The sequence below is a fragment of the Pan troglodytes genome, chromosome 14 (genome assembly GCF_028858775.2).
Source record: "Pan troglodytes isolate AG18354 chromosome 14, NHGRI_mPanTro3-v2.0_pri, whole genome shotgun sequence".
In the NCBI taxonomy this organism is placed as follows: Eukaryota; Metazoa; Chordata; class Mammalia; order Primates; family Hominidae; genus Pan; species Pan troglodytes.
In genome coordinates this window covers 98106676-98132917 of record NC_072412.2, presented here as the reverse complement: position 1 = coordinate 98132917, position 26242 = coordinate 98106676, and the positions used below count along the sequence as shown (strand labels likewise).

The following is a 26242-nucleotide window of genomic DNA, read 5'->3' as shown; positions in this document are numbered from 1 at the left end:
ACAAGTATGACCGTTAGGAAATATTTCTGGAGAAAGACAAAAATGGAAAAAGAAAGCATAATTAAAATGTACATTTGTGCTAGTGGAAACTACAGTAAGTCCAGTCAATGTTGTGAAAGACAAATTTGAGATACTTTTCCAGAATGCAGAAATGAAGAACCAAGAATAAAATGAGAGCCAATACAGCTATGGGAGATGATAGATAGAAATCTATTCTAAAAATAGCAGATTTACTTGAGAAAAAGCCAGAATAATTAAAATAGAAAAAATACATTAAGAATAGAAATAAAGTCTGTTCAAGAATTTTAAAAGCCAAGCTAAACATATCAAACCAAAGAAAACCCTAACCTTTCAGATGAAATGAACTCATCCTTTTCTCTATAAGATGTCTTTATAAGATACCAATCTAGATATTAACAAAGGTTTTAATTAAAATCATAATATTGAATTCAAATGATGGGAATGATCTACTTTAATGTTGAGAAAGGCCCACACATCATAGCATGATCTTATCCTCCCTCACTTCATTCCATTTCCTAGAGGAGTGAACTGAGCCTCAGACAAGTTGCAAACCCTAGAAAGAATGCTGACAAGCCATGGACTGATTGATTTGGTAATGGGATGCTATCAATCTAATCACCCTTACTTATGTCTCACTCTGAAATTAAGACAAGTGAATTTTCATAGTCCCCTATAGGTGGAAAATCAGCATAAGCCATGGATACAGCTGAGATCTAGAAGCCAGAGCCACGTGGCTCCATCTAAAGTAACCCAGAGGTGGGTTCATAATACCAGTTCCTACAGATGGTGTCTTGATCCCAGCAGGAGAGCTCAGATTCCATAAATTCCGTAACAGAAGACTAAATGTCCTGAGGCCTTATGTCAATTGTATATACAATAGTCAACATTGCAATTGAACGAATAATACTGTCCTAAAGATTGAGTAAAAGGTAGCTCCCTGAAGCCAGTTGTTTGTATGTAGCTGAGCACAGAAAGCATGCTTCTAAGAAAGGATATTAAGACAAAATTCCCTCCTGCCATGTTCCCCATCATTCCCTTCGATGTAGGTCTTTTATTCTATCCCACTGGCATCTTAGGAGGTTGTTAAGTTATTAGTCTGGTAGACATTTTGACATCCCTCAAATTAATTTATTTGAATTTTACTTGAAAGTGGGCCAAGATGAAGCTGAGTTATCTCTAAGAATAAACATAAAGATGCCTTTAATTTTTCCAAAAATAAAAAAAACAGCAAAAGAGGAAAAAACATTATGTTTATCTAGAAACAATTTTTAAAGTAAAAGCAGTGTGTATAAGAAATTATGTTGTCGGAAGACAATGTCATTAATAATATATCAAAAATTGTATTGGTTTCTTTTCTAAGTAACCCTTGGATTAGGATGGTAACCCTATTTATGTTATTTGTATGTACAATAACATGCTTCAAAATCTCTTATACAATCTGAAATATTAAGCTTACAACATTTAGAGTATGTGTATAGCATATAATAGTAAAATGTGATTGCATGTTTAAAGTGTAGTAATTCAGGAATCTGTTTCTACTAAGTATTATATTTTCTAGCAGAATGAGCAAAAATATTCATTTCTACACTCATTTCTTAGTGTCTCTTATCTCTCATTGCTCCCATGTTGAAGTGAGCAATGACAAAAAATAATTTTCCCCCAACAGATGAAGGTGAGTATGCCGTTGTTTGTTTGCTAGCTTTTAAATAACTGGTAAATTGTAGAAATTTCGCTGTCTTGAAATCAGTTATTTCTGTCTTCCTTGGATGCCGTATCACCATACTGTTAACTTTGATCTCTGAAGGGAGAATTCCAAATGCCATTTCTCTCTTTCATCTCGATCACGTCTTTATCTGCTTTCCATTCCCAACACATTTGTAGAATGTCTCCTTTGCATGAGGCACTATCGTGGTCACTGAAGGAAGAAAGTAATGAAAAAATAAGAAAAAGATAAGAAAATATAAGAGGAGATGTGCTGTCAAGGCGAGAGGTGTGTCAAGAGGTGATGCTAAGCCTAAGATAATGAGACAATAGCAGAGAGAATTAAGCAGAGAGAACCTTTTGGGGGAATATAATATTTTACCTAAGGAAAGATTTATGTGATGCTTAAAGGGTCAGAGATAATTAAAAGCAATGGGAAGAAAGGAATTCCCCTTAGAGCAGACAGAAAAGATAGGGAGAGGAGGGTTAAAACTATCAGGAAGTATACAAGGAAATGATTAGCGGATTGATGTTGCTGGGATGTAATGTTTGAGGCAGGGATAAATCATGATAGAGCCTATACCATGGAATTCTTCACATCAAACTATTCTATTACTTAGCCACTTTCTTTTTCCTTCGAGTGCTTGTTACTATCTGGCATATATTACATATTTATGTATGGTCTGTCATTCTTTTTAGGATGTTATCTTCACAAGCACAGGTTTTTCTCTATCTTGTTCACTACTCCACCCTCAGTACTTGCAACGGAGATTTGCACAGAGTAGGCGCCCAGTCCTTCATAGAGAAATGTAGAAATGAATGAATAAATTGAGTGCTTAAAATCTTATCTTTCAAAACCGTCTTCTGATTTCAATTACTTTTCCAGTTTTAGCACAACCTAAAATACAGTCAAATTCTTCATGATTTCCAATCACATCAATATTTTTATTAAATTGTTTTACCTCTATGACTTGACTAATTTATTCCCTGTAAAGAGAATGTCTTTTGAGTGGGGCTCCAGCTAACATGCTGATTATCTGCAAAGTTATAAAACTTCAAGACAGAATTAATCATCTATAAAGCATGGTTTTTAAGAACTTGAACTCTAGATTCATATAGCCAATAGCAGCTTCTCTATTTACAGTGTGTCCTTGGGCAAGTTACTTAATGTCTCCATACTCGTGTTTCCTCAAATGTGAAAGAATGTTACCCACTTCACCATTATTGAAAATATCAGATTGTACAAAATCTGTGAAACTCTTAAAACAATACACAATTCATAATACATTTTTTTCTTGTATTAAAAGTTCTGTATATGCCTGTCCATAATCATTATTATTGTACCCAAGCTGAGGACACAGATTAGGACTTTAAAATTTTTCTATCTACTTGTCTAATATGATGTTCTATATATATTTGGGTGATTTACAAATGAATGCTAATTTATTGAGTTAGCTCTTATAAGTAGGCCAGGCACAGTGGCTCACGCCTGGAATCCCAGGACTTTGGGAGGCCGAGGCAGGAAGATCACGAAGTCATGGGATCGAGACCATCCTGGCCAACATGGTGAAACACTGTCTCTACTAAAATACAAAAAATTAGCCCAGCATGGTGGTGTGCACCTGTAGTCCCAGCTACCGGGGAGGCTGAGGCAGGGGAATTGCTTGAACCTGGGAGGCGGAGATTACAATGAGCTGAGATTGTGCCACTGCACTCCAGCCTGGCAACAGAGTGAGACTCCAGCTCAACAACAAAAAACTAAATTAATTAATTAAACTAATGAAATAAAAATTTGTAAGCGGGACTTTCTTTTCAGCAATAGATCCATTCAATATACATAAAATGGTTTCATAATTTTGCAAATTCACCACAAATTCAAGCAAAAAAAAAATAAGGTAAACCATTAAATGTATGAGGATTGTTGAAATTTTTCACTTGTGCAGGATATATTTTATTCCTATGAATCAGCAAAGCTATTTCCACTTAATTCTAAATAAAGGCACCTTGACATTTTTTTCTTTCAAAATAATGTACCAGTTATAACATTTTCAATTCTCAGTGGTATAACTTGTAAATAACTTTACTTTGCTTTTAAAAATTCTGCTAACATCAGAGCAGAGATGTTATAGGTAGAGTGGGTGTGAGTTTATTCAGTGTTGTCTAAACTGGTTATGAAAACAATTGCACACTCTTATGTGAGAAGGGATTTCATCTATTCTGCCAGTTTTTGTAAATAACACATTTTCAAATACATCTACTGCAGAATGAAAAAAATATTTGCAGAGAATATTTTATAGATGTTTTATAATGAAAGGACTGAAGCCAAAGAGAGCTAAATTCATTCATTCATTGTTTCATTTATACATTTACTCATCAAGCGTTTGTTGAATTTCTATAGCTATTGCTGGCAAGAGAAAAAAGTAAAAATGTAAATAGATGAGAAAAAATTCCTTGTGATGCTGTAAGTGGGTAAGATTAGAGGCAAACTCAATGTACTGTGAAGACAAATGGTGGATGGGATGGTTGAGGAAGTAGTTGATCTTTCATCTGGGGAGTAGAGAATGATTAGGACAGATTTACCAATGGAAGTAATTCCTGAATAGCCTCTAGAAGAAAGGGTAGAAATGATGATGGTGAGTAATGAGGCAAGAATATTCTAGGCTGAGGAAGCTGCATGTGCAAAGCATGAAGACATGGAAATGCATAGATTTAGGGAATCACATACTTGGGGGCCAAGGAAGTAGCAGAAATCAAGGTGTAGACAGAGGCACAGACTAAGTGGAAATATCTTAAGTGCAATGATCTGTATGTATATAATTCTAATATTCCAATAAGAGCCTCCCAATTCTTAGAATCATATTCTTTTCATAACACATTTTTTCATTTGTTTCCAGAAATTTTAATCGATCCTGCAACAGGCTATGGTAATAAAGTAAGGCATACTCTTGAACCTAAAAGTATATGTGTGAATCAAAGGTAGAAGATTCCAAATGAATCACCCAGAGCCTTGACACAAAGTAGAAGAGCTTCCTACGTTCTCCTCAGGGATGTTATATATTTGACCACAAAACAAAAGAAACAGAGGCTGGAATTTCACTCTCTGAAATTTCCTCAGACTCACGAAGTAAGAGGTGCATTTTATAAGTTTGGTTAACTGTTATGTTTAAATCATATTCTGGTCACTGTCAAGAATTTATATGAGGAACATGCTTTACTTGGAATTTACTTTGCTTGAAAGAGGCCTAGAGTTTTCTTAGCTATAATTTTATAATCAATTATTATTTAAAAAATATTTTCTGTAATCTATTTTTTGACTGGCTTTAATTTTTAAACTGGTCTTAGTTTTTCTTATTTCTAATCAAACTTTTACTTTGAAATTTTAATTTCTGAAATATAAACAGTGTAATATTGTTCCTTAGAACTCTTTCATTCATATGAAGTTTTTGAAAAAGTGTGTGTTCCTATAATGATTCTACTTCTCTTAAAGTCCTCAGAGACAGCCTTTATTTTGCATTTTCATGCAGCTCATCTTCCAAGCTTTTTATTACTATTAAATACAAAGTTTTGTATGTAGTGGATAATTATTTTTAAGTTCATATTTAAGTTAATACTCAATAAAATTGACCTTTAATGTGGCATACAGTTCTATGAATTCTCTCCTGTGCCCATGCTGATGTAGCCACCAACTCCGAAAAGAAGGCCGAACAGTTATATTCCATTCCCCCATTCTCTCCTTCTATCTCTTTACAGTCCCACTACTTCTCACTCCTACATCCTGATCTGAAAACCACTGATCTGTTTTCCATCACTGAAGTTTTATCTTTTTAGAGATTAACACACACATGGAAACATGGAGGGTGTAACTTTTTGATACTGGCTTCTTTCACTCAGATTAAAGCCTTCGAGTTTGATGTAAGATGTTGTGAGTACCAAAATAATGCACACATTTTAATTGTTTAGTAGTATTCTATAGGCGGGATGTATCATAATTTGCTTATCCATTCAACCATTGAAAGATATTTGGGTTATTTCAAGTTTTTGGCAATTATGAAGAGAACTGCTATAAACATTCATATGTAGGTTTTGTATAAATCTAAGTTATTTTTCTGGGGTAAACACCAAGCAGTGGGATTGCTGGGCCATATGGTAAGTGAATGTTAAATTTAACATGAAACTACCAGCCACCTTAAAGAGTGACTATATCATTTTCATTTCCCAATGCAATGTATGAGAATCCCAGTTGCTCTTTGTCCTCACCAGCACCAGGAATTGTTAATACTTTTTTTAGTGGGAGTTATTCTAATGGGTTGTAGCAGTATCTCATGATTTTCATTTACTTTTTCCTAGTGATTTTGATTTTAAACATCTTTTCACATGTTTACTGGACTTCCATGTCTTCTTTCGTGAAACATCTGTTCAAGTCTTTTGCCCTTTTTAAATTTGATTCTTACTGCTACATTTTGAGATTTCTTTATATATTCTGAATACAGCTCCCTTTTCAGATATGTGGCTTGAACATATTTTTGCTCTTTCTATGCTCTTTAAAATTACTGTTAAAGTTAACTTCTCAAAGTTAACTTTAAAAGTTACTGTTAAAGTAAACAGTAACTTTAACTTCTCAAAGTTACTGTTAATGTGAACAGTAACTTTAGGAGACTTTTAGACTCTCTAAAGTCTCTTAACAGTAACTTCAAAGAACAAAAATTTTAGATTTTGATGTAGTCCTATTTATATGCATATATATATATATATATATATATATATATATATATATATATATATGACTTTCATGGTTTTGCTTTAGTTGTAAGGTGTAAAAACTCTACTCCCTGGGAATGAAGGTTTTCTTCTGTGTTTTTTCTAAATGTATTACAGTTTTGTGTTCTATACGTACATCTATGATCAATTTAGAGCTAATTTATAGATAAATTGTGAAGTTTAATTCAGTGCTCACTTTTCTTTGCATGTGGTTGCCCAAGTACTCCAAAGCCATTTGTTGAAAAGTCTGTCCTTTCTCTATTGTCATTGCCTTTGCGCCTTTGTCAAAACTTGTCCATATTTGTGTGTCCACTTCTGGACTATCTTCTCTGTGACATTGATCTCTGTGTCCGGCCCTTAGCTAATACTGTATTCTTTTGATTACTAAACAATTTTTTGAAATTAGAAAATGAAAGTCTCCCATTTTGTCTTTATTCGAAATTGTTTTGGTTATTTTATCACCTTAGCACTTTTGTCCTTTTCTATATACATTTTAGAATCAAGTTTTATATATTGGCCAAGAAATCTTGTTGAGATTTTGATTGGACTTGCATTAAATCTACAGATCATTTTGGGTTGAATTAACATGATTACTATATTGAGACAAATCTATGAATATGTGATAACTCTCCATTTGTTTAGGCTTCCTTTGATTTCTTTCACCAGTGTTTTATACCTGTCAACATTCTGTTTCTGTACTTGTTAGGTTTACAACTAGGTATTTTATTTTGGAGTGATTATATGGTTTTCAACAGTTCTTTGTTTCTATAGAGAAATGTAGTTCATTTTGTGTGGTGAATTTGTATCCTATAATCCTGCTACGATATCTTATTAGTTACAGAAGTTCTTTGGAAAACCTTTCAGTTTTCTATATAGAATATATCTTACGTGAATAAACACAGTTTAATTTCTTCCTTTCCAACTGGTATGTATTAAAGTAGAACAAGAACAAAACAAAGTAAACAAAGAAACAAAATAGCTCTTCTTTAAGTTCCCTAAAATTTATTAGAAACAATCTTCAAAACAAAGTAAACAAAGAAACAAAATAACTCTTCTTTAAATGTTCCCTAGAATTTATCAGAAACAATCTTGGCCAAGAGGATTTTATTTTCAGAAAAAGACTAACTACAAATTAAATAGTTATATGAACATGATGGTTATCTAAGTTATCTTGGTTGTGCTTTGGTGATTTCTGGCTTTGAGAAATTAATATATTTCATGCAATTTGACAAACTTTGGTGTGTAGGATTTTTTGTGATACAGACTTATTGTTTTCATGCTTATGGAGTCTGTAGTGATAGTCTATCTATAATTTTTATATTGATAATTGGGTATCGATAAAGATAATTCTTTGTTAGTCTTTCCAGAAGTTTACAGCTATTGTTTTAATATATTTTCTTTGTTGTTTTCCTGGGTTTTTTTTTAGGGAGGGTATTTCTACTTTTCACTTTCTTATTCTCTTACTTCTGCTTGCTGTGGAGTTTACTTTGCTCTTTTTTCTAGATGGAATCTTAGATAATCCAAACTTATTCATGTCAAGCTTTTCTTCTTTTTGTGTAAGCATTAACTGCTACAAGTTTCTGGCTAAGCACTGCTTTAGCTGCATCCCACAAATTTGATTTGCTGAATTTTCATTTTTCCTCAGTTCAGTATGTATTCTAATTTTCCTTTTGATGTTTTCTTTGACTGATGGATTGTTAAAAAGTATGCTACTGTGGAATAACAGACTGGTAGACTTGGAAAGGTGAGATAGTAGGAGGGAGGTAAGGAATGAGAAATTACTTAATGGTACAATGTACATTATTTGGATGATAGTTACACTAAAAGCCAAGACTTCATCACTATACAATATATCCATGTAATGTTGTTCCTTGTTTTCTGCACTTGTACCCCTTAAATTTATACAGATTTTTTTTAAAAGAAGAAAATGTGTTAAATTTCCAAATATTTGGAGGTGTTCCTGTTATCTTTGTTATTTAGTTGATTATTATTGTGGAACACATTATGTGTGATTTTAATTCCTTATATTTGCTGAACTTTGCTTTAGAATCCAGAATATGGGAGCTCTTGGTGAATGTTCCTTGTGTATATGCGAAAAATGTATGCACTGCTGTGTCCAGTGGAGTGCTCCAATGTCAATTAGAATTGATCGATTGATGTCACTGCTTAGGTCAACATTCTCATCTATTTTCTGTCTACAGATTGTATCAGCTACTGAGAAAAGAATGTTGAAATCTCTAACTCTACTTGGGAATGTGTCTGTTTGTGTTTTCAGTTCTGACCATGCTTGATTTATGTTTTCTAAAATTCTGCTGTTAGGTTCATACACATTGGGATTGTTTTCTACTTTAAATATAATGTCCCTCTTCGTCTCTGGTCTTGTTCCTTAAGCCCACTTCACCTAATTAACACAGCCACTCCAGCTCTGTTTTTGTTCGTGTGTGCATATATATTATTTTCTCAATCCTTTATATCTAGCTTATCTACATCACTATGTATATCTGAAGTGAATTTTTTGTAGACAGCATATAGCCATTTCATGTTTTTTTAATCCATTCTGACAATCTTTGTATTTTAAAATGTGTGTTTAGTCAGTTTGCATTTAGTATTTATTGATATGCTTAGATTTAGGTCTACCATTTTATTATTTGTTTTCCGATTATTCCCTCTGTTTTTCAATCTTTATTCATCTTTTCTTATTTTCCTTGGGTTATTCCAACATCGTTTTTATTCTATTTAAATACACCTACTGCACATTCGGCTGTATCTCACTGTATAATTTGCAGACATGTGTATGTGTGTCCAGTGACTTTGGGGATTATCATCCAAATACTTAACTTTTCTCACTCTATTCAGAATTGGTATTTTAGCATTTTAACCAGAGCATATAAATCTCATTACTATATATTACCAAACATTTTAAAGAATCATGAGAACGAGTCTATTTACCCCAATAGTTGCCATTTTTGTTGCTCTTCTTTCATTTGTGATATTGCAAGTTTCTTTCTAGTATCTTTTTCTATGAAGAATTTCCTTTGGCAATTCTTTCAGAGCAATTCTGACAGCAACAGATTCTGTCAGTTTTCCTTTATTTGAGAACACTATTATTTTATGTTTATTTCTGGACATTATTTTTACATGATTTAGAATTCTGGGAGGACAGTTATCTCAGCACTTTAAACATATTTTCTTTCTTTTCCTGATCACCACAATTTCTGATGAGAAATCTGCAGACAGACATTTAACAGAACGTCTCCATGTTTCTTTGATAGTTTTAAAACATTTAAACAGTTTTCTCTGGATGCTCTTAAGACTCTTTACTCTTTTTGTTTTCTTGGATTATGCTGTGTCTCGGACCACACTTCTTTGGGTTTACCTGATTTAGGGTTTGATGAGTGTTTTGAATCTGCAGGTTTATATATTTCACTGGATATGGGAAATTTTCAGCCTTTATGTCTTAAATATTTTTTTCTGGTCTACGCTCTTTGCCTCTCTTTCTGGGACACCAGTAGTGCCAATCATAAACCTTAGGAACTATTCCAAAGACCAATTAACAATTGTTCATGTTTTTCAATTTTGGTTCTATTGTTAATCTTGCATAATTCTTATTGATCTGTTTTCAAGTATATTGACACATTTCTGTCATTTCCATCCTGTGATTGTGCCTATCCAGTAAATTTTTCAGTGCTACATTTTCCATTTGTATCTTCTATTATACCTATTTGCTGAGATTTTCTATTGTTTCATTCCTGCAATACATTTTCACCTTTATTTGTTGGAATATTTTATTATAGCTTGTTAAACTGTTTGTCTAATTACTCTCATTACTGTGTCACTTCAATAGAGGCATTTATTTTATTGTATTTTCATATGTGGGATGTTATTTTCCTTGTAAGCCATATGTGAGGTAAGGTTTCATTTTATCCTAGACATTTTGAGTATTATGTTTTGAAAATCTGGGTCTTGTTATTATCTTATGAAAAATATCTCCATTTTTGTTTTATAGATAGTCAACTGGGTAGGGGTCAAGCCACTAGATTTGACTAGGTTTCCTTAGCTCTCCCTCTCTGTAATCTCCCCTGAAGTTTCCAATTCTCTGGTCTTCCCTTTTTTGGTCTTTTATCCAGAAAGCAGCGGATTTATTTATCTAACTCTTTTGCCCTCTCTCTAAGCTGTACCCATATCTAAGGCAGGTGGTGAGTGGACAAAAATAAAGTAAAAACAATGTGAGTTTGCCTCATCCTCTTGAGGCCACAGCTACTTAAGTCAAGGAGGATGATGCCTCTTCCTTGGATAGCTACAAGCCTTCACTGCTGCTGCTACTACTGCTACCTGTAGGGGTTCACTCAGGATGGGGGGAAAAGTTGTAAAATAAACTATCTTGGAAGGCCAGAAGGTTTTTGCAAAAGCCTCAGGATAGAGTTATGGCTGAAGGCAGCCTAATCCTTTTTGAGCTATAACAAGGGTGATTAACATAGGAATGTAGAGAAGTCTATCTAAATCGCTTGTTTACTCTTGTGGTCCTAAGACTAACCTTTGACCATCTGCGGTGCATGACTGCTCTCTACTCCTGGGGGTCCGGCAACAGTAATTACCTTCTAATGGTGTTTACTTGAGACTTTTGTCATTTATTGTGTGCTGAATACATGCCAGGAGGGCCAGGGAGTTGCAACTCATTACAGCACTCTCCCGGGAGTCTGTAAGTGGTCTGGATTCTCAGCCAGACTGACAAGCATAATATCTGTGTCACTGTACGTTATTCATCTGTTGTTGGGTCAGGGTCTGTGGGACGGACCCCTACAGCTTCCAACAAACCATTTTCTCAGTTCTCAAGCCTAGATGACAGGGCTTCTCCTGGTGTTCCTTATGTCCATGCTGATGCCTGCTTCCATCTTTCAGGCTAACTTGAGTCCAGGCTGGAGAAACTTTTAAAAAAGGAAAGTCACCACCAATTTAGTGGTATTTTGAATTCTGGTTTTTTCCAATCTATCTGTCACTATTTACTTTTTAGAGTACTCAAAGAGATGTTCTATGCATTCTGTTCAGGTTTTATAGCTTATTCCATTTTATCCCAAACTGAAAATCCTAGATGGATAAAGTTTGATTCATAGATGCATGTAGGTAAAAATTGAGTCAAAGCTGAGGTCCCATTTTTCAATGAAGACTTAGCCTGATCTTTGAAATGTTGGTGAATTAGTATGTAACAAGAAGATTCACTTAGCCAAACTAGAATATTTCCCTACCGAGTTAGCTAAGAAATTACTGTACATACAAGGCACTATGTATGAAAATTTTATGAAGTTTAAGTCTTTACTGTAATATTGATTCTGGCATTTTATGCTCTTTGGTAGCTAGTTATGATCTGACTCCTATCTCCAATCATTGTAAAGTTAATTAATGCACTTTTCAGGTAAATTTATTAAAAAATACACAGCCTTCTTCATGTCTCTCAATCTCTTCATATGCTACTACTTTGACTAGATGTTCGGTGTTGTCAATCACATTATGAAAACATTTTCAATAATAATCAGCTGATTCTATTTATCCAACCCTAGGAAAATTATCTTCCTATTGAACAGGCAAAAAAAGAACAGCAAATTGATTTTTCACAGTAATTTCCATGTTTCTCTTTTCTGAGATCATTCATCAGTACAAACCGTTTTGCTCAAAAAATATGTCATTGCCAGTAACATTTGGGAGAAATTCTATCATGTCAGGAAGATTCCTCCTAGGTTTCTCAGTGTAAGCTGAGATTTCCTATTGTTTGAACCCTGGAGCCACCTCACATTACTTTTGAACACTGTTATTCTTCACTTATAAAAGGGACGTCTGTTGGTGTGCTTATTTGTATGAGTCCTATTCTTACATCCAAACTATTTTTTCTATGTTAAGGACATTCCAGGATCCTCTCTATTTTTCTTCACTTGGTCCCACACATCACACTCTACTACTTAGGATGAAGTGGGGGGAAGAGGTTTCTAGTATCTTTCAGCATTCTATCTAGGATGTAATCCTTTATTTTCATATTCATGTGAAAGAGAAGGGCTAACATCTAGCATTGGGGAAACCTGATGATTTGTCATTTGCTTTATTTCCCCTTTGCCACATTCATTCAATAATTGTTAGGAGTTTATCTATGCTGGATAATATGCGAACGAGAATTTGCCCAAGGATGACATGCCAGGCCAATCTCCCTAATTTCATGGTTTAAATTAGTTATGGAATAATGAGTAACCCATATAGATGAAAGAGCACATATAATGGGTCCGATTGTCTAACTGTAAAAGGTAAAGGCATTATAGTACGTAGCTAGTCAGACATGAGCAGGGCAGGAGAGTCTCCCACCCTCTGCCCTGCAAACCAGGAATGTCAGGTGACCATCAGGTCGTGGTCAGGCAGTTTTTAAGCTGTCCCTCTAAAATAATAATTGGTCCCAGCCAGAACCAGGGAAAGGCAGTCTCTCAATGGACAGAAACATCTGTAACTGGTGATCAGTAGCTTCCTGATAAGATCTCAGGAGTTGGGCCAAGGGGCTCATGTATGCCACTAAGAGGCAAAATAGCAGCATTTAACTGGTATATGATCTTTCTCTAGGAACACTGGACTGGAAAGGGAAAAATGCCTCAAGTGAGCATGCGTGTAAATCCAGTAAACATACAGCACATGTGGCCCCTCCTAAGTGCTAAAAGCCCATTGTGCATGCAGACAGCCCACCCCAAGAAAAGAATCAGGGGAGAAATAACACAAGACCCCAGAAACATGCCAATGTATAAAACCCCAAAAGGTCAAACACTTGATCTTTCAGGTCACCCACTTGGCCCTCTTCCAAGTGTACTTTAGTTCCTTTCATTCCTGCCCTAAGTAGTGGAATTTCTGGCCAGTGCAATCAGGCAAGAGAAAGAAATAAAGAGTATTCAAATAGGAAGAGAGGAAGTCAAATTGTCTCTGTTTGCAGATGACATGATTTTATATTTAGAAAACCCCATCATCTCAGCGCCAAAACTCCTTAAACTGATAAGCAACTTCAGCAGTCTCAGGATACAAAAGCAATGTGCAAAAATCACAAGCATTCCTATATATCAAGAATAGACAAGCAGAGAGACAAATCATGAATGAATTCCCATTCACAATCACTACAAAGAGAATAAAATACCTAACATACAGCTAACAAGGGATGTGAAGGACCTTTTAAGGTAGAACTACAAGGAAATAAGAGAGGACACAAACAAATGGAAAAACATTCTATCCTCATGGATAGGAAGAATCAATATCATGAATATGGCCACACTGCCCAAAGTAATTTATAGAGTCAATGCTACTCCCACTAAACTACCATTGACATTCTTCACAGAATTAGAAAAAAAAAAACTTTAAATTTCTTATGGAATCAAAGCAGATCCATGTAGCCAACACAAGCCTAAGCAAAAAGAACAAAGATGGAGTCATCATGCTACCTGACTTCAAACTATACTACAAGGCTGCAGTAACCAAAACAACATGGTACTGGTATGAAAACAGACATATAGACCAATGGAACAGAACAGAGACCTCAGAAATAACACCACACTTCTAAAACCATCTGATCTTCAACAAACCTGACAAAAACAAGCAATGGGGGAAGGATCTCCTATTCAATAAGTGGTGCTGGGAAAACTGGCTAACCATATGCAGAAAACAAACTATACCTCTTCCTTACACCTCATACAAAAATTAACTCAAGATTGATTAAAGACTTAAAATGTATAACCCCAAACCATAAAAACCCTAGAAGAAAACCCAGGCAATACCAATCAGGACACAGGCATTGGCAAAGACATCATGACAAAAATGCCAAAAGCAATTGCAACAAAAGTGAAAATTGACAAATGGGATCTAATTAAACTAAAGAACTTCTGCACAGCAAAAGAAATTATCATCAGAATGAACAGGCAACCTACAGAATGGGAGAAAACTTTTGTAATCTACCCATCTGATAAAGGTCTAATATCCAGAATCTATAGGGAACTTAAACTTTTTAATGCTCTTTCACTCCTGCTTAAAACTTGTCTCACTCTGTCACTCTGCCCTATGCCCCGCAGTTGAATTCTTTCTTCTGAGGAGGCAAGCAAAAATTGAGGTTGTGGGAGACCTGCATGGATTTGCCACCAGTAACAAAGGGATATCAGATTGACCATGCTAACTCAGCCTCTTCTCTAGAATGCATGTCCTGAGTAACAAATGACTGAGGGGGGAACTCATGAGACCTCTCCTCTGTCTGTATGCATGCTGTGTATTTCCTGTCCTGGGTCTTTTCTTAAAGCTTAGTAAGCTTTGTGCTGGCGGTACTGAGTTCTGTGAATTTGGTCGTCAATCCACACCCAAGACTAGTATGGCTGCTAGTAACACAAAGTTGCTATCAAAGCATACCTGTTCCCTTTTGTTTTTATGGCTAAGTTTCTCCTCATTTTGCATTTGTTTGTTTTCATATTCATGGAGGTACCCAGGGCAAGCAGATGAGGTAATTATTCTTTAGGTCCTGATTTACCTTGCAATAATTTCATTTTGAGAAAAATCTACAGAGTGACACATACTGTGTATTTGTCAATACTTTTTTGTTTTATCTTTTCAAATTGGAAACATCGAGTAAATTGTTATGACAAAAAACTTTATCTGCAATTTTGTAGTCTATGAAAGTGATATGTTTTGTGCATCTGGTTTCAAAATTATCTTGTCAGAGTTTTTATATCTAAGAAATAATTTTCAGTAACATTTAAAATTCCAGCTTTAGAATCTAAATGCCATTTAAAAATTCGCCATTTTATATTTCTAATGTTTGAACTTGTCCTATGATTCATTGCTATTACAAATTGATTTTGAATACATAATATTCATATAACTTCTGATAAATTTTCATGTTTCAAACACAAATGACCAATAATTATATTCGAATTATAAAAGAGCTGTACAAGTTTTAAAAGAATTTACAGCACTACCACCTGCAATGTGGAGGATTATGATTCAGATAGGTCCTCCATTGACAGGAAGCACTCCATTGTGGGAAAACCATAACAAAATACATGCTAGTTCATTGTAGAGTTCAAGAGAAAATACAAGAACATTCAAGAGATACAGAAATTTAAAATAAAGGTAAAACTTAAAAAAAATTGTTGAAAAGCAAACCATTGGAGTTAGCGTAACTTTAAATTCCTCTAAGTCTAAATGTCAAGCAGGTACCTGGGATCGAGAATATTTAGACGAATGGACCTGAAGAGAAATGAGAGGCTGGGGTTTACACAGGTTCAAAAATAGACTTTCAACTGCAGATTCATGAATAATGTGAAGACACTTTTAAGTGTTATAATTTCAGTAAGGGTATAAATAGGGGTTAAACAACAACAACAACAACAACAACAAAAAAAAAACAAAAAACCGCCTGTCTACAAAAGGAACCAATGAAGACATCTCTTAGAATCTGTTACTTACCTCCGTGGGAAAAAAAAAAAGTCTCCTTAAAGATTGTAATGATGGGCCTGTTGTTTCATCTTTCTGGGTTATGGAGTTTACATCACCCCTACATCTGAACTCCCCAGTCTGAGGAATCAAATTAAAGTGGTTCGAGACTGGCAGCATATCCCAATACCATTCAGAATAAAATTAAAATATTTTCTGTAGATAAAAATATAGTCAATCAAAGTCATTCAGGATTCCCATATGGTATGCTGCTAGGTATGAATTCACAATGTAAAGTCACCAAATATGGGAGGAAAAGAAATCATTGTAACTGAAAAGTACCAGCAGAAAGCAAAGCTAAGAGATTTACCTCCACCTCCCCAAACTAATTTAGTTCAGTAAACTTCAAAATATCAAAGATGAAGAGAACATTTAAAAGAAGCCAGAGAGGAAAAACAGATCATCTGCAAGAAAGTATCACTTAAAAACAGATTTTCTTGTGTCCATAATGACATTGGCAATGTAATATTATTTTCAGCGTGCTGAGAGGAAGTTACCTTTCTAGACTGACGAATTCAGAACAAGTTTGAGAAAAAGACATCTTCACACAATAACCAAGAAATTTTACTTCCTGCAAACAAGAACTAAGTGGACTCTTAAGCAAAATAACTCAAATGGAAAATCTGAGATACAAGAAGGAAAAGTGAAGGCAGGAATTTTAAGTATCTCACAAAAAAATTTTTAAAAAATAAACTGTATAATACAAGAATAATAATGTTTAATTGGTGGGGTTAACTACAATAATAGATTTTGGTTGATAGGAAGAAAGAAAGGACATAAAACATGTAGGAAAAGAGGAAGATTAAATCCTGAATACCAGGGTCTATCTTCAAGTTCTTGGTAAATGCGCACACAATTCAGTAATGTTACTGTAACCAAAGCTTTTTTTCCAGTGAGAAGCAGAGGCATACAGGCATTCCCTATAAAGTCAAAATATTAAACATAATTTAAAAATAAACTAATGCAATATATATTTTTAGGGGCTAAGAGAACTATTGTTGGAAAAATAATTTTAGATACAGCTGCAATTACTTCATATATACGATTTATATATGTTTTTCAAAATAAACACTTAGAATACGAAAAGAAAAATTTGCAAATAAGTTGGTAAGTACAATTTGTACAATCCTGGGAATAATAGCAAAGCACGTTTTATGATTTCCTTTCAAGAATGAGAAAAATACAGTTGAAGAACTTCAAAGTTCTTCAGTAGATTTAAAAGTAATTCTTGGCCAGGCGCGGTGGCTCACGCCTGTAATCCCAGAACTTTGGGAGGCTGAGGCAGGCAGATCACGAGGTCAGGAGATCGAGACCATCCTGGCTAACACGGTGAAACCCCGTCTCTACTAAAAATACAAAAAAAAAAAAAAAAATTAGCCAGGCGTGGTGGCGGGCGCCTGTAGTCCCAGCTACTCGGGAGGCTGAGGCAGGAGAATGGCGTGAACCCAGGAGGCGGAGCTTGCAGTGAGCCGAGATCGCGCCACTACACTCCAGCCTGGGCTACAGAGCGAGACTCCGTCTCAAAACAAACAAACAAACAAACAAAAAACACAAAGTAATTCTTTTAATGTCCAGTGTCCTGCAAATTCATATTCTTCATTATTAAATGTCCATATGTGAATTGTGAAAGAATTATATTTTTGTATTTTCTAAAGATGCAAGAGAAACAATATACATTTACATGAACATTGATTAAGTTCATAGTATATAACAATGTCCTCGATGCCTCATCAGTCATATTATTTAGTCTTTGAAGCAATAGTCTGAATTATTATTCCTACATTGCAGGTGAGGGTATCAAAGTTTCAGACCGGAAGTGACTTGTCGAATTGCTAGTGCTACGTCTGGATCTTTCTGAATCCAAAGCCTTTGCTTCAGTGAAGTCTCAATTACAATGCCTCTATGCCTCTGGTGTCTCATTGAAAACGAAAAATAAGAAAGATTTAGTTAAATTAGGAATTACTGAACTCTGAACACAACCAAGACGGCAAGATATCTTGAAGACAGACCTTGAGACTGAGGATTAAATCTCCCTCTTTCTATGTATTTATATATATTTTTTCCCCTCGCTCTTCCTCTCAACCAAAACCTACTACTGCAGTTAACCCCACAAATGAAATATTATCGTTCTCACTACTTCAATGAGAGCAGTTGAATGTGCAGATAGTCAATACTGAAGTAGATAAGAAGCAACAAAATTCTATTAAATCCTATTAATACTGACAACTTCACAGTAGTTTTTAAAAAAGTGTTCCCTCCCTGTTATTTCTTAAAACGATATGCATACAAGTGATATCTTCTAATTTCTCCGAATATGATTGTTCCTGTCAATGTATATAAATTAATGTACAATATTTAATGCTTGTCCCTCTTTAATGCTGAAAAGTTCTAATTTTAAATTAATGTGTACATTTCAATATATGAGATTCAAACATATCTCATGCAGATGAGAATTTTTAAAACATAATTTCTATAGAAACTCCATTAAAAAGTAATGTCATGAACCTGTTGAGTCTGTGTTAAGAAGGAACAGCTGCACACTCGGGGCCCTGGAAGGGAGCCCTATCAGTGTGAATTCAGAAAGCAACCAACAGGCTTATTGTCATTTATTTGTGAGAGAACAGCCATTTGTTTGACATACTGAAGTCAGCCTCAGGGTGAGGCTGATTTGTTCCACACCTATCAGATGGAAAAAAATTATTCCCCATCTTCCTGATAAGAAGTCAAGGAGAACTTTGAGACAGTCACTAGTGGATACAAATAACTGACTGGACAACAGTTGGAGATTACTAGGCATTGCATTTATAAAAAAGGCAAATTTATTTCTGAGATGCTAAAAATTGTTTCAAGATTCAACAAATTCATGAATATTCATTTTTATTCACCTGGCTTTCCTAAGGAAGAAGAACATTACCCTAGCAATGTGTTTATTTGATTGTTCTAGTTTTACTTTTTTGCTTATAATATCATCTCTTTGATTACATATTTACCAGGACATTTTTATGGTTTAGGGAATTACTTTCTTAAGAAAATTAATGTGTTACTTTTTTTGTTTTGTTTTGTTTATTTTTATTTATTTATTTCTTGATTCTGTATTTTCTCTTTTTTTACACATTTTTATTATACTTTAAGTTCTAGGGTATATGTGCACAATGTGCAGGTTTGTTACATATGTATACATGTGCCATGTTAGTGTGCTGCACCCATTAACTCCTCATTTACATTAGGTATATCTCCTATTGCTATCCCTCCCCCGTCTCCCACCCCATAACAGGCACTATGTGTGATGTTCCCCTTCCTGTGTCCAAGTGTTCTCATTGTTAAAAAAAAAGAAAAAAAGAAAATTAATGTGTTACTCTATTCAAAATGGTCTTAATTTTTTAAATTAAAAATCACAACATTGACATCATTAGAAATGTATATAATTTGTTAAAACATATACACACACAAAATGCTTTTCTTCTGCAAAATACTGAGTCTATACCTGCTTCTTCTATATGTATTGTTGCACAAGAATGATAAAATGAAAGGTTTTGAGGTCCAGATCACAGCATGCAAAAAACATCAAAGGGACAGAGTCTGCCTTTTGGGGACAGACTTAAATGATGTAGACTCTAGACTGAAAAGATAAAAAACTGTGAAGCTGAAGAAAGAATGATTCTGCAATTATGAAGGCTAAGGATATATTTCAACTGAATTCAGTTAACAAGAATCTCCTTTGAACCAAGAGAGAAGAAAACTGAGGGCAAATAAAAAGAAATATTACTTGACATAGTATAATGATTTTATGAGGTTTGGTTTTCTAGTCAGAATTGACACAGTTTGAATTTGGAGTAGTCTGAAAAAAATCAACAGTTTGGGCATGTACTGCTTAATTTTTAGAGTAATATTCAGGTAGAAGACAGTACATTCGACAATATATTTCTTGTTGCTCGTCAGAGGCAAAATGCTGAAGTGGATAATCTACACGGTTGGCCAAGTGCACTAATTCTTATATTCTATTATGAATATAAGAATAAATGTGAAATCCCATTTATTCACAAAAATCTCCTGACCAAATGAATGTGAAGAACATGCTGCCGATGTGTGTTGAGAAAATCTTTGCTTTACCATGAGAAAATATTGATCAAATATGTTTCTATAGCATCAAAACAAAAACTACCCATCTTACTATGTGTATAAAACATGAAAATGCCTATTAATTGCACATTTCCAAAATATAATAGTTTTACAAGTGTGTCAAAAAGTTGACTGAATTATATAAAGTAATTCTGGTTCTTCCTTTTCTTTATTAGTCCCTATTTTTGTGGACTTGAAGACTAAAAAAAATCAGATCTTTTTTTCTGTATAGCTTGTAATTATGAAGAATGTTTCAAAACAAATTAAAATAGCACTTCACACATCAAGGACATCTCAGAATCATTTTCAAGTTTAAATTTTTAATTAACATGGATCTGATAGTAAACCATTAGCATAGGTTTAATCCTGAAATAATCAGCAGTTGAGTACACATCTCCTGACAAGAAAACATAATAAATTTCTGATTTGTCACTAAGCAGAAACTTGGTTCCATATAGTAACGAGACCATCTGAGTCCTTCTCAGTTTCCATAGGTATCTGTCTTTGTTCTACCTCATTCTGTACCCCCTGCATGTGATGGAGTTGACAGTTATTCCTGTATAAATTTTACAAGGCTTCTTTCGTGATAAGTACAAAGATTTCCACTGTAGTTTTCTTGCCTCCAATAATTACCTTGGATTTATTGAACTACTATTTATACTAGTATAGGTTCAACCCAATATATCTTTTCAGTCAATTATTTTTAAGAAAATTTTTAGTTCATTATCTGTTACACGGTTAATTCCTTCCTATGTCCCTATGCTTTTCAAATATAAGATAATATTAGAATTAGTCATAAAAATGAAGAGGTGAAAAACACTTTAAAATTTACAAAACACTTTTATATCTTTTATATACGTTAGTCACTGTGACCCTAAACAGACCACTGGGACAAACACCATTTATATGTTTATTTTAGAACTCAGGATACTGAGGCTTACCAAAGTGTTTACTATTATACAACCATTAAGTGATAGAGCCAGTCTTCCACCTCTAAACGCTGGGTGGATACTTAATGTCCCTTTACAATGTATAGCAGGGATACTGATTAGAGAGCCATCATTTTTGATGAGGTTTTATACATTTTTCTACCTGTAAGTTAATCTCGTGTTCATTTATTTATTTGGAAAACATTAAGACTTTAAAATATGCACAACACTAAACATTAGGGACGCTAAAAATTATTTCTGTTAGTGAAAAAATAGATATAATGATACAATGAAAAGTGGCAGAATCTAGACGATAACGAGATTGCTTAGGATCAGGCTGGTACAAACATAATTGTGGGTTTTACCATTAAAAGCAACGGCAAAACCCACAATTACTTTTGCACTGACCTAATAATTCACAAAGAACCGTGAACAATTCAGCTTGGAGTTTTCAGGAAACAATGCGCTGAAAAGTTTAACTGCACATGATAGATAAATTTTTTTAAATGCACAAGAAGAGTATGTAAACAGACATTCTAAGAGGAAGAAGCACATGTTAAAAATAAAAACTTACATATAATGTTTAGGGACAAATATGTCATAATGAAGTTCCACAGAATCATTTAAAATCCTGCCAAGAAACTTGCCCTACATTTTATCCTTTTAGAAGCTGATTTTTTTTTTCTGTTTGCAATATGACCATATTTTTTGTTTTTTACATTCAACCAAGAGTTCCTTCCTGGCTTATGAATAGGTGAATCAAGCCTTAGTCCCAGCTCTGTCTGTACCTCCAACTACTGTAGATATTTTGTGTGTCTAGACAAACAAAAGAACATGGTGATATTTCTTCATCCATACTGTAGGGAATGTGGAGAAAGTAAATTAATATTCGAGTTCTTCTGAAAGTAGTAATGGCAAGCTTAATGGCAAACTCTAGGTGAGTTTCTGAGAGCAGCCCTGCCTCAGGTATCCACGTGGGTATCTCTCACTTCCTTCAGTTATCTACTCCAATACCACCTTTCGAGTAACCCTGTCCATATCCCTCAACTAAAATAACAACATCAGCACTCCATCTCATCTCACAATTTTTATGCAAATTACCTTGCCTAATTCTTCTCCACGTATCTCATCAATATCTGACACATGATGTATTTACTGATTTGTTTCTGCCAGTATTCTCTTTCCCTGTTAGAATAGAAACTCCATGAGGACAGAGAATTGGTGAGTCACAAGATGTATCTCTAGCAACAAAGACACAGCCCTGCACATACTAATACTTGATAAATATGTATAGGATCATTAGATAAGTGAATGGACATAAGTAAAATGTACATGAAAATGAAGGATTTTTCTTAGTTTGGTGGTTAAATCATTATTCTGTGTCATTTCATCAGAGTTTAGCAGTAGACTAGCCACCTTGAATTTCACATTCTTTCTCTACTCCATGATGCAATGTATTGTCAAAGAGAAAGAGATGAAGAGCTTGATTAAATTATTATGTGCTGATTTGTGCATAATTGAGTCGAATAGAAAATAACTGATATATTAATATTTATATGAACATCTGGGAACTTGTATATAATTCTGTCTAAACTTGAAACCATTCCCCTGAAATTTACTTGTTAAAAAAGCCCTTTCTAATGTTTTATTTGTTAGTAACTGCCTTTATTGTCAAGCCTTTAAATGCTATTGCTATGTTAGCGCATTGATACACATAGACATGAACAGTTTTCCGGAGGGCAGTTTCACAAGTAGAATTAATTTTAGTCAATTTCACTTTCAAAGCTTCAAACATTATCATGAATCAAGAGAAATGCAATGCCTGCAAGAAACCACCACCTACGACACAGTATTGCTGTGAATTCTGAGCATATGCACTCTAAATACCAGGTTTTATGTCATTGCATTTCCTGTCTGGCTTTGAATGAATTCTGCCCTACAGGACTATTAGCAAACAACAAAAATGATAGCACTTCACAAGCCAAGGAATAACTAACCTACTTAAATATGTCTTCCTTTTGGATAGATTAAAAATGCCAGCAGTTAAGCAGCTGATGTATCAGCACGTATGGCAACGGAGGGATTTTTGCAGGCATATACACTTAATCAAATATTACTTTTCCCATCACTGCCTAGAATCTATGTAATTTAATTAACTTATGCTTCAGTGGCATTTTGGAAATGAAGTGGATCTGAAGTAAGCATTGGATAGGATCTACTTAGCATTCCATCACGGAAAAGTGATGCATAAATTTAAATCTTTCGATAATATTATGCTTTGATTTAAATTGGTTTGAAAGATTTTGGACTCTTTAGTAAGTTTGCAATCCTTAAATAATTAGTCACAGCCACGTTAGAAAAAAATGGGTTTTCATTGAGTTTTGATACTGGATTAAATTTACAAACTTATATGCCTGTACACACACACACGTGCACACACACACGTGCACACACACACTCAGGCACATACGTATCTGGGTATGTATGTTCATGCATATGTTCACATTTTTATTGAGGTAGAATATGAAGAAAAGAGCAAATATTATAAGTATACAGTTTGATGACTTCAAAAATTGCACATAAACACCCTAATCAAGAAACAGAAATTCATCCATCCTCACAATTCCCTTCATATTTCCTTCCAATCACTAATCCTTACCTCTTCTCATCAAAGGGATCTGCTCTCCTGGCCTGTAATAGCATAGGTTTTTCTTTCTTTCTTTTTTTTTTACTATATTTATATATAGTCCATATTTATAATCATGATTTTCTTCACAGAAAAGCATCAAAGTATAGAGATGTTTGTCTCATAACTCTTAGCAAGCTACTTAGCCTGAGATGGGATCACTTAAAATTTACTTCCATTTCTCACAGAACTGTGTCTCAGTGTAGTAACTAATTTCAAGATAAACTTTGGGGTCATGTGCAGCACTTAAATAGTTTGGAAATAAATACTTCCACTGTTGAATGATAAAAATCATTGCTCTCTGGGATGCAGAAAGCTTTCTACTCTTTGAAATATATTGAGGCTTCTTTGTAGGAGAAGTAGTCAATCTGATAATCATACCATCTTATAGATAAGTATTATCCCATCTCAAAAGGCACATGGTACATCATGACATGCCTTTGGTGAATCATGACAATGCAATTTTAGACACAACTAAGAACAGCAATAGTCTCCTGGTTATAAATTCCCTTCAGGCAATGCCAGTGACAGTTGTATAGGGCTCCATTTGTGGTCACCCTCACTAAATAACATGGTTGTCATTTGTCCAAATAGTCTCCTGAGAAAACCAGTTTCTCACCTTAGGGAATTCTCCTCCTGAAAACATTCTGTTAACTGCATGGAGATGATAAACCTACATGCAAATACAGCAAAGCAGCACTCTCCATAGGACTTTCTAAGACAACAAAAATTCCCTGGCTGGGCACGGCCCCTGTAATCCCAGCACTTTGGGAGGCTGAGGCGGGCAGATCACCTGAGGTCAGGAGTTCGAGACCAGCCTGGCCAGCATGGTGAAACCCCATCTCTACTAAAAATACAAAAATTAGCCAGGCATGATGGTGGGCGGCTATAATCCCAGCTACTTGAGAGGCTGAGACAGGAGAATCTCTTGAATCCAGAAGGCAGAATTTACAGTGAGCCGAGATAATGCCTCTGCACTCCAGCCTAGGCCATAGAGCGAGACTCCAGCCTAGGCCATAGAGCGAGACTCCATCTGAAAAAAAAAAAGATCCCTGTCCCCTGTGTTATCTAATCCAGTAGCCACTAGCCACGTGACCACGAATCACATGAAATGTGGCTGATGTGACTGATGAAATGAATTTTACATTTTAATTTTAATTAACTTTAAATCTAAAAAGCCACATGTGTCTATTTTTTGGACAGTAGAGCACGATTCATATTAGGAATTAAACAGTGATCTTTATATTCTCATTCTTATGATTTCCTTTCATAGAAATACAATCAAGTACCTCCAAATTGTCAAAAAGACAAATTTAAAGTTGATATGAGTGTTAGAAACTAAAACTCTACTATTTTTCAATTTACCCCACTTTCCAGTTCCCTATGTCAACAAATCAAACACAGTATTTTTTAAGGAGTTGGAAATGTCTAGAATTTTTTCCTCTTTATTTAAAAAATTACATCACACTTTAGGAAGCAAGTTCGATGTGGTTTCTATTTTACAAAATTTAAATCAGAATCACTATTATTATACCACATATAATTATAATGACAATGATGCCAACAGATAAAAGCTTGATCTGAGGATAGGAGGATAGAAATATCATTTCTCAGTGTATTTTTCGGTGAAGGTCAGGCTAGAATAAGCTTTGTTGTCACTGAGATCCGTCAATTTTGCCTGACAGCCCATATAATTAAGTCAGGGGCTATCATTTTAACCAGCATTAAATGTTTTGATGACACTGATAAATTCCAGTGTAAAAAAGACATTGAAGCTTTAGGGAGACAATACAGAATGTGATGGAGCATGTGACAGTTGCATGTATTAATAAGGAAATCTGGATCATTAAGACCTCCAAGGGAAGTTTTCAGCCTGAACGATCCACAGCTGCTGGCATTAGTCAATCTAACTACATAATTTTTAAATATCTCTTTTCTTTTCTTTGAGACAGAGTTTTGCTCTTGTCGCCCAGGCTGGAGTGCAATGACGCCATCTCAGCTCACTGCAACCTCTGCCTCCCAGATTCAAGTGATTGTCCTGCTTCAGCCTCCAGAGTAGCTGGCATTACAGGTGTCCACCACCAAGTCCGGCTAATTTAGTATAGACCATGTTAGCCAGGCTGGTCTCAAGCTCCTGACCTCAGGTTATCACCCACCTTGGCCTCCCAAAGTGCTGGGATTACAGGCATGTGCCACCGTGCCTGGCCTAAATATCTTTTCTCAAATCTTACCCACCTGCTGTAAGGTAGGGCTGTAATGATCCAAAGTGGAATGACCATCTAGAAATTTCTTGATTATTCCATTAATCAATCAACTTGGGGTTTATTGCTCATTACTATTTGCCTAATTTTGCCATATGGACTGTGATTGAAACAGAAGAAATATAAGAAAGTGATTTTTTTTCTACTCTTGATGAACTTGTGATGTTATCTTAAAGACAAAATACATTTAAAAATTAGAGAAAAAGACTTTTCTGTGAGAATAAAGGCTATGCCTTTAGTTTGCACTCACCTTATTTTCTCTGGCTATTATTTTGGAG

The 26242-nt window shown here is 34.8% G+C and overlaps 1 protein-coding gene across 2 annotated transcripts in view; it reads right to left on the bottom strand.

The window, feature by feature from the left end:
• Positions 1-26242, bottom strand: part of GPC5 (glypican 5) — a 1453661-nt gene that overhangs the window by 351030 nt on the left and 1076389 nt on the right. Inside the window, exon 8 of one of the 2 annotated variants that reach the window (XM_063792277.1) lies at positions 1128-1936. The exons of the other annotated variant lie outside the window; for it this stretch is intronic. Coding sequence (XP_063648347.1) covers positions 1863-1936 — 74 coding nt within the window. The 3' untranslated portion in view covers positions 1128-1862. Of the gene's footprint in view, positions 1-1127; positions 1937-26242 lie in introns of those variants that run through there. 2 annotated transcript variants of the gene reach the window in all.